Here is a 10,499-nt window from a genome sequence, read left to right as displayed (position 1 = left end):
GATCTGATAAATAAGTTGGTTAATGTGTAAAAAAAACTATATTTTCAATATGAAGCATTATTCAATCCAGTTTTGTTTTTTTCCAGACAAAAAAAAGTAAAAAAGGCAACTTCACATCTTTCCTGGTACAAGGGCTGTTACTGATTCTTTAGTTAAGATGTAAGCTAATTGATAACCTGATTAATCGTCTTTGTTTCACGTGTGTACAACTCAGAATCACATCAGGTGCACAGTATCTACACAATTATCAATTATTTCCACTGCTATTCCAAATTTATAATGGTGATGAAACAAAATTAAACATCTGCTCAAACGTCAATCTCTGTTAGAAAATCAAACTTTAACTTTCTATAAACTAAATATAAAAGTGACATCCAAAAAAAAATTACCTGTTAAAAAAAAAGTGGTAAATAAATTCTTGGAGTTTCTTCTCATCTGTCTATTGAAAATGCATGATTTACAAAATAATTTATATGAGAAAAAAGTTCTCAAGGGAGGTACCACAACACAACACCATGTAGATTTGATCTTTTTTTTTTTAAATTAGTTCTTGTTTTGTTTCAGAATTTTCATAGAAAGTTACACAAAGGGCCGTCTGCATATACTATTTCTAATTTTGGACTAACAGACTAGACAGATAGTAGGCAGTTAGTCAAGAAAACCCACTACCAACTCTCGCATAACTATACTTTTAATTTTGATGCCAATTATGATGGAACGAGAAATTTTATGAAATATTTCATATACAAAACGTACTTCAATTTTGTTTAATGTAGCCAGTTTCATTATTCATTCAAATTGCTAGTTATCTGACTGATTACTTTCTATATCAATAAAAAATAAAACAATTTCCATTATAATAAGCCACTGCCAAATTAATGGCAATATACATTCACTACTTTAAGCTTTTTTTTAAGGCAGCTGTAGTCAAATCGGAAATCTGTGAAAAGTACCTTACAATGATTTAAAAGTAACTTCTAATTCAAATTTTAAATACACCATTACAAAAGAACTTGTTTATAATTCTAGTATGTGGTTTATTAAAGAATGTTCCAAAAATCCTATAACTTAATAACTTTAGACTTACTGTAAAATCAACTACTGTTATATCAGTAGTTTAAAAAATGTAATAAGAGCCAAAATTTTACCAAATCTTTTTTTTGACTAAAACTATTGCACACACACTGCTTATTCTAGATTAAAAACAAAAATGATGTAATAATAATTCACATGAAAATAAATACTGGATATGTTATTTGTTTACTACAGTCCTCAGATAAAAACTTCTCTATACATGAGAAAAACAATGTATAAATCACTTAAATATTTGAAATGAAAATATTAATAGCCAGATTGTAATTATATTTATTTCAACAAACTTACAATCACTTGAAAGGATACATATAATTTTTCTGCATGAATGTAGAATTTTCATCACTAAGAGAATTCAAAAGCACGAACAAACCAAGACACCAGCAATAGCCAGTCATATCTTCTAACTTTTAACATATTTTTATTAATACACACAATAAGATTATGAATAATGTACATTCTGAAACCCCCAGTCATAAAGACTAAACTTGTTTATTTATTTCAAAATTCTTGATTTTGCAAACAAACAAGGAACTATATTTTTAAGGTGTTTTGCTTTCTTGTGATGCTAATAAATTTAGCATTTCAACTAATATTTTTACAACCTTATATATATATAATATATATATAAAGTTCAGTTCTTGAAAATATAAAAGATAGTCGAAATTAACATTTGATTTCTTCCATTTAAAAATACACTTCAGTTAATATATTATATCATCCCACAAATTTTCTAGTATAAAGATTAATAATGACTACACCTCTGAACATTTCAATGTATGGAAGTTTTCTGTATAAAATGCCAAGTCATTACAGAAGTTTAACACCAAAAGAAAATTTTAAATCATACACAACTATACAAAACAAAAACTAACAGGTAATTAAAACACATTTAACAAAAACTAAATTTTAAAAATATTATTTCTTTTAGTAATCTGGTTCATGATGAAATAGCAGTAAATTTATTTATAAGACAGGCAAAGTTTTGTTGAACAAAGATTCTATAACATTCTCCCAAACTCAATCGGGTTAATTAAAAGGTAATAATATCTAATTCTGATAATGCATTATTTCAAAAATTTGATAATAAAAAATTCAAATTTTGCAGGAAAATCTAAGTCTAGCACTGAACAAATCCTTTTGGTTAAGAAGCTAGTTACAGGCCAATGTCTTTGTAATACTTATTATTCACAATAAAAATAACAGTATGGTGAAAGAGAAGACCAAAATGAGAATTTATCACCTCCATGTGAAATATATGTACTGCAGTCGAGACTTACTCAAATCTTTAAATATGTAGTGCAAGAACTGTTAACATTTGTTTCCTTACTTCACAGTTTCAACTAAATAACAGCTGCTAATAATCCAACAAACTTCTTTCTAATACTATAAGAATCACCCACAATTTGAAAGGGAAATGTAATCACTTATCAAATAAACCTACTCCAAACACTAACATTCCTTATTTCAAAAAAACTGTTGATTTACTTGTATTCTTTCATTTCTATGTTACTACTGGTCCTTTTTTCATTTGATAGTTAATTTTTCAAAGCTTATAAAAACAATTTCTTTTCTTATATTCAACTTAAAAATTAGTTATCTTTGCAATGAATATTATTTTTATTCTTACTATATTTTGTTCATAATTTTTCAATTATTCAAAGTGAAATAAACAGTAAAAGGCATTCATTTTCTTCCCAGATGTTCAAGAAATATGAATATTCATACTCCAGAAATGTCATTAAAAACACAATGAATGATAGTGACGTGTAATTGAAAATCACATAAATTACACAAAAGTTTCTCTGTAACATTTAAACTTCACTTTTTCTTAAAATTAAAATCAACAAATCTCCCAATAAATCATCAAGTGCTATGTAACTTAGTGAAGACCAGACATACTTTTTTACCAAATGATTTCTAGTATGGTCAGTGTAAATTCTATGAAGTTAATGCTAAAATGCCATGACCCAAAACTGCACTTCCCAATCACTTACAGCAGCTGCATCACTGTGAACACCTACTTAGAGCAAACATGGATAGCAAATTGGTCCTCAGAGTCAAAACCATTGTGACATGTTGCACAAATTAACTGGATTAGTTCTTTGCTAGCTATGTCCTCTGACTGCTGCTGCTTCCCCTCACTTTGTAAAGAGATGCTCAATTCTTCATTCACCAACTGTTCATTTTCTTTTTTATTACAAGATCCTAAGCATAACAAACACATCAATGTATCATTATAAAACATACCTTATGATCAGGATGGATAAAGAACTAAAAAATTCACAATTACATTAAAAAAGTTTGGGAACAAAGAAAACTTAAAAAGAGTACATAGCATGCTTTTATTCAAACTGATATAGTAAAGTCACTACTGTCTACATTTAAAAGAGAAAAGTACATCCAAAATGGTGTGCATATCACAAATAACAAAGTGAAAACCAAATTTAAAATTAAGCACTTCTCAGTGTTTATGTCAAATATAAAAACAAAACCAAGTATAAAATTAAGCACTTCTCAGTATTTATGTCAAATATAAAAACAAAACCGAGTATAAAATTAAACTTTATGGTGTGCATATCACAGATGACAAGAAAAGTAAATTATGTATGAACAAAGAATGTAATAGTACTAAAATAATTTTATTTCCTTTTTTGTAGTGCATAATGATGTATAGAAGACATTAATACCAGAAATAAATGACTTTATAACATTAAAATGTAGTTTGTTTGTTTTTTTAATTTAATTAGACACTCAATATTTTGCTTTACAATTTCTTCAAAAATTTCCCTAAAACACAAACTGAAAATGAAAGTAGAAAGCTTCAAATCATTTAAATAAATTCTATTTGAATCTATATGCACATATACAGCATGCATTTGACATATTAAGTAGTAAAGCTTATTGCTGAAAGAAAAGTATTGTTGAAATAATTCACTGCTACCTGAAGTAAACAAACCTATCAAGGTTACAGAATGAAATAACAAAAAAATAGGATAAAATATAATTAAAATTAAAGGCTCCATCCTTTGTTCTTATCTATATGTGGCCATAGTTGTTCAAGAAGAAGACCTTTGAATCTTCTGTCAGTGTACTTGAAGGTTTTGGTGAAAATTTGTATGGAGAATGGTGGTTTCAAGTTACTTGTCCATGATTATTTAAAAAATTATCTGCAACTGCACTTCTTTCATGCTGTTGTTTATAAGAGCATCAATATTTTCTCCCATGCCTATGTGTATGGTTCTTCTGGTTATCCTAAATGCATATGATGATAGATGCTACATGTAAGTTGGTAAACAACACTGAAAACAACACTTTTATATTGCAAACACGTTGTTATGTAAAACAGTTGGTTTTGTTACAACATAGGGCAATTTACTGATATTTTGAAAGTTGTTGTTGTTTTTTAAGACCTGACAGTTCTATAACTTTGATCAGCAGTACATATTTCCTGATTATAGCTTTAATTTTCTTGGAGATAACTCTGTCAACTAGAGGTTTTATCCATATAATCTTTTGTGTTATCTTTGGAAAATTATTCTTTTCCTTACCTATCTGTGTTCTTTCACGCTGGAGGTGTAATAACGATTTTTGTGTGTCATAGTCCCTGAAAATTTGTTCAATATAAAAAAATGAATATTTGTTGCTCAGGAGAGAGCCTATAATTTTAATTATTTTTATCATATCTTTTCGTTCTTTCATGGTCTGCAAATGTGCTTCTGTTGAGTTTGCACAGAATAACAACAATTTTTTAATGATAAGATGACAGATAAAGTTACTAAACAAATTCCAAATAAAATACTATAATAAATAAATTTGAAATGTGTAATACTACTCTCAGCTGATACTTCCACTTTTTTTTTTTATATACAGACGTTTCCCAGACAATTCTGATTATAAATACTAACTTCATTTCACATAAAAATATTTAAAATAATTTATTTGAACTATAAATGATTTTATATGTAACATGTAGTTAGTCTTTGATCAGGTTAATTACTGTTACTAGTTCTTTTCATAACTACAACTAATATAAAAAAAAATTAATGCTACTTTGCCAATAAAAATAGAATGTAACAAATAACTAAATGCCTCAACTTTTGATATCTCCTTGGTTTTACAGAACACCAATATTAAGAGACATTTCCAACTCATATACACATTGTTTCTTTTGTATGAAACTTAAATTCTCCTTTTTCTTTGTAATCAAAATGAAAAACACTTTTCTATTATATTACTCCAGATAATGTTTATAAATAACTAGGGAGAATATACTGATACACATAAGGATAAATGTTACAATCTAGGAAAAGTGTCTCAATTATGTTCTTTGTGGAAAAATACAAGGTTTTTAGTGAATAAAACAGTGCTGAAGCAAAATACATAAAGATTAACATATGAGAGATTCAGAATAAAACATTATCCTATTAGCAAACACTATTCTGACAGTAAAATATGAAATGCAAGTTTTTTAAATCATGAATGAAATATCTTTACCTAAAATATAGTTTCAATAAAACAAATGTAGAACTTTCTTCTAGTGTTTGATAATTAAAAAACTCAAAATATATCAAATTTGTTTCCAAAAATTTGGTTTGAAAGTTCACCTTCACAGAATAAAGTTTAGAAAATTCTAAAAATACCACAAAATATGTTGGGTATAAATATGAACAAAATTTACTGAAACTGTTTTTGTAGAATCAAAAATAAAGTAAATCCTTACTAGTAAATTCACTTTCTTTTAAATTGTAGTTTTAGAGATAACATTATTTACAAACAAAGTAATATTTCTAAGTATTTGCCATGGTACGCAATTTTACTTCTTTTCCAAGTCATGGAAATGCATTAAATATTAATTTTACAGTGTAACACTCAAAAATATACCATTAGTATTTTTTTAAATGTTAAAAAAAATTGCTGACTTACCAGATATAGCTTTTTGAGACTGAACTTTTTCTCTGTGAACTTCCAGATGTTTTTCTAGTTGTTGTCTTTTGAAAAAAGCTGATGAAATAAATAACAATTGCTATCACTGTTTCTGAAAGCACTTATATTTACTACTTTCACTTTGCTGTGTAGCAATGTTTTTTTATTGTTTACTAAATTTTTATACCGTGTGTTTTCAAAATCCACTTGTATGTGACATGGTGTTAAACCCCTCCACAAAGTCTGTAATTGATTAAACTTTCATGACAAATTTTGTTCACCTGCACGTAGTTTAGAAGAGTAAACAAGACCTTAAAAATACTTCCGACAGTGAACATTTATGATCTATACAAAAATATCCTGAATTACCATCTTAATATTTGTTTGTTTTTGAATTTTGCACAAAGCTACATGAGGGCTATTTGCAGTAACCATCCCTAATTGAGTAGTGTATAACTATGGGGAAAGCAGCTAGTAATCAACACCCACTGCCAACTTTTGGGATACTCTTTTACCAATGAATAGTTGTATTGACTGTCACATTATAATGCCCCCACAGCTGAAAGGACAAACATGTTTGGTGTGACAGTGATTCGAGTTGCGACCATTAGATAACAAGTCGAGTGACTTAACCACCTGACCATACCATGCCTGAATCCTAGTGTTAAGTTTACTATCAGCTGTTTACAAAAAAGTAAACATTCAAACAAAACAGGCAAGTAATTTCAATTAACAAATAAGATTTATTGATGATAGTAGATCTAGTTGAAAATAGTAACTTGTTTACACCTATTATTCTAGCAATGTCCATTTTGAAGGTCCATTACAGTAATGTTTTGTAAGTTGTCACTAAGGTACAAGATTTAAACCTTTATTGAAAATCCAAGAAAAATGTCAGTAAACAGTACATATGCACTGGTTAGTTAATCTAAAATCTATTTCTGTGCATGTCTGTATATGTATATGAATATAAACAATAAGATGTTAATAAAGTTACTCTTTCAATTGCTTACTGATATCTGAAATTTTATAAATTTAAATACATGAAAATAAACAATATCATAAACTATCAAATACACATAGTAGTCAACAAAATATTTAAATTACAAGCCACTGCATCTCTATAGTCACCATAATTTGTTGAAGGTATAAAAAGTGTATTTTTCAAAATAAACTGTGGCACTGGTACAAATGGATGCACAATCTGTGTCAAAAAAAGTATAGTTCCTACTAAGTGATACATTAAAATCATTTACTATGATGTTATGAATGCCATTTTCAAGCTTGCAAAACATGGTTATAATTAATTTAGTTGTCATTACACACCAGTATTAGACCCATTATATTTTTTAACACCACATTCTATATCTAATCCCTTAAAATCTTTTAAGTGATAAATGTAGTGTACAATAACAGTACTCCAACCACACTATGTTTGCTATATCCATTTCTGATGACACGTTTTGCTCAATTCAAAGTTCGTCAAGTTGGCTAGAACACAGTAATAGTAAGAACACTATACAAACTATTTATTACACTAATAACTGTTATAGTATGAATGCTTCGCTGGTGAACTATAATTAACTTACATGTCATTAGATTTAAGGCTTTAATACTATTTAACACTTCATTCTATGTCTAGTCCCTTGGCATGACAAATAGCTTTTATAAAGTGTTCCAACTTCTGTGTTTAGTGTTCCAAGTCAGGCTGATGAGATACGGGTTGAGAAAAGATCACCATTAACTATGGGTATATTAAACAGTACAACTGGAATACTATTATTACACACTCTTCTAATACCTGAAAATTCAAAGACAATAGATATAGAATGTTGTGTAAATAAATGTAATAGGCCTAACACTAAAATTCAATATGTTGCACAAATTAAGAATAAAAAACTAGCCTTGAGATGTCTAAACACTATTGCAGTATTTAATAATTAATTTAGCGTATAGCTGTGTTATGCAATTTTCTGTTTAGTCCAAGAACTTTTTTCAAATATATTGTACAAACAAACTGAGAAATTAAAACAAAATATTATTTAGTTAGTATGCTAAGAGAAATATTACTAACTTACCAGAACAGCGAGTAATAATCTTAATTCATAAACAAGTTGTTTTTTTTATAGAATACCAATCTTTGAAACTGTCACATACAAAAAGAAAAAGCACTTGAAATATAATTACAAACATAGGGTGTATTTTTCTCAGTCATCCATGAATCACCAAAAACACAAGATGACATATCTGTCAAACTGTTTTACTTTTTCTATTATATAGAGAGCTACAATATGCAAAATGAAATTTTCAGCACCTTTTACAGTAGTTAAGAAATAAAAATTGTTACACCTTTAAACAAAATAAAAAAAGATCTTTTTCCTGAAATAAAGCCATACCTTAATCAACTGTATAAAAATACTTTAAACTGAAATAATTTTATTGCTCCCAAGATATGCTACTGCACTAGCCTTTATAGTTACAGCTATACCTGTAAGACACTACATTAGCCTTGACATATATAGCTATGCCTTAGAGATTAGACTAGCCTTTCCAGCTACAGTTATACCTGTCAGATATCAGCTTCAACAGATAAAGCTATGTCTATCAGATATTATAGTAACCTTTAGAGTAATACCTGCAAAATATTAAATTAGCCTTCATATCTGTTGCTATATCTGTCAGATATTATGCCCTTCACATTACATTCATCTTCAAAGCTACACTTTCTAGATATTATACTAGTCTTCAAAATTAGTTATACATTATAGTGAAAAAAACAACAAATTTCATAATGGGAGTTTTGGTACTTCTGCACAGACAATATTAATTTTAAATCTAAATTCATTAACAACATCAGTGTGTTTTTTGTGTGTTTTTTAATCAAAATATAAAATAAACTGTGTATGATAAATTTACCTTTACCACAGTGAGAACAATCAAAGTCACGTTTTTCTTGATGAGACTTCATGTGATTATAAAGCCCCATTTTTGAGGACAACTTCTTGTTACACCCTTCCCAAGGACATGGTACAGGAGGACTGTAAGAGGAAATATTATATAAAACATATTACAATATAAAAGGTATAGTAATCTTAATATTTAAGTAATTTTATTTTAAATGATTTTACCAGGAAAAGATATAGTAAAAGTATTTTTAACAGCTAGTCCTTTCTTTAAAATCAAACATGCCTTATATGTGGCACTGTAAAACATGTTCCAGGTAAAAAAATTAACTTATAAGAAAACAAACAGAAATAAACTCAAAAGCTCATTCCAGATGAATAGAAATTGTAGAATTACCTATGCCAACTACCTTTGACAATACACTTTTGTTTTTTTCTCAAAGTTTTTATATAAAAATCACTGGTGTCTTCAAGACTTTGATAGCAAAGATATTTTTAACTATAAATTCTTCATAATATTTATTGATTTATACAAATATAGGCTAACTTCAGAACTAAGGAATTTGCAAAATTGATAAGAGGCAAAAATGTTACAAAATCAAGAATAAATTCATATAAAGTGTGCAATATACCATTTTAAATATCTAAGAAAAATGTAAATTTAGCTACAAAATGGTATTCAAAATCACAAAGATGATTATTCCACAATTATTAGTGTTCTACACTAATTAGGCATTTTTAATGGTTTTTGTTAAATTTGGTTTAATGACGTTATGCTTTTGCACATTATTATGTAAATTACCTGTCTGTAACGTTGATTTATGATCTTGTGATACAAATAAGTTGAATTACATTTGTAATCATGGTCACAGTTTTAGTTAAGAGCTGTCTCAAATGGTTTACAACTGGTTCAGATGACATTCCTACAAGAGTGTCACTGATAATTTCTTCTACAGGGTGTTTGGAAAGTCACTGTGCACTTACATATTTATTAACAGACATGTTTCAATATAGAATACAGGAGGTAAATATGAATGACAATTATAAACAATGTTGAAAGTGACCCCCGTTGGCATCAATACAGGTCTGGATCCTTCTTATTTTGTTTCTAAACACTGCTATCAGTTGCTGGTTTGAAATAGACTGAATGAATGCTGATTACAAAACTGAACAGTGACTTTCCAAACACCCTGTAGAATGCAGTATGAAAAGGAACCCTACTACCTTCATCTCAAGCCCAGTGAGACAGAATGGAAAAATAATATCCACTGACTGAAGACTTATATTAGATAGTCCCATGCCAATTCAATACCTGACCACCCAAGTACAAAACTATCAAGGATAGGAGAAAACTAGAGAGACTACATTGACAGAACACTACTATCCTACTCTTTACTGGGTGGACACAACCTCAGACAAGAGGAATCATCCATGATCCATCACCTCAATAATGAGTAACTGGTGAGTAGCAAAGACTCTCATGCTCCACTAGATGTAAAAAAAAAAGAGAGAGAGAGAGAGATGAAAATGCAGTGTGGAGTGCATCACTGTAAGACAGTGCAATGTGTGACTACAAAA

At 28.5% G+C, this 10,499-nt stretch overlaps 1 protein-coding gene across 9 annotated transcripts in view; it reads right to left on the bottom strand.

Annotated features, from left to right (window-relative positions):
• Positions 1-1,347: 1,347 nt before the first annotated feature.
• The window catches only part of LOC143252951 (uncharacterized), a 120,850-nt gene continuing 111,698 nt past the window's right edge, over positions 1,348-10,499 (bottom strand). For all 9 annotated transcript variants that reach the window (XM_076505890.1, XM_076505895.1, XM_076505887.1 and 6 more), the window contains 3 exons: positions 8,935-9,056; positions 6,019-6,096; positions 1,348-3,300 (listed from right to left, as the gene is read on the bottom strand). In XM_076505890.1, the coding sequence (XP_076362005.1) occupies positions 3,113-3,300; positions 6,019-6,096; positions 8,935-9,056 (388 nt within the window). In that variant the 3' untranslated portion in view covers positions 1,348-3,112. The remainder of the gene's footprint in view (positions 3,301-6,018; positions 6,097-8,934; positions 9,057-10,499) is intronic.

Source organism: Tachypleus tridentatus, chromosome 6, assembly GCF_004210375.1.
Source record: "Tachypleus tridentatus isolate NWPU-2018 chromosome 6, ASM421037v1, whole genome shotgun sequence".
Taxonomy (NCBI): domain Eukaryota; kingdom Metazoa; phylum Arthropoda; class Merostomata; order Xiphosura; family Limulidae; genus Tachypleus; species Tachypleus tridentatus.
The sequence above is the reverse complement of the archived record's forward strand: the minus strand, read 5'-3'. Positions and strand labels throughout refer to the sequence as shown.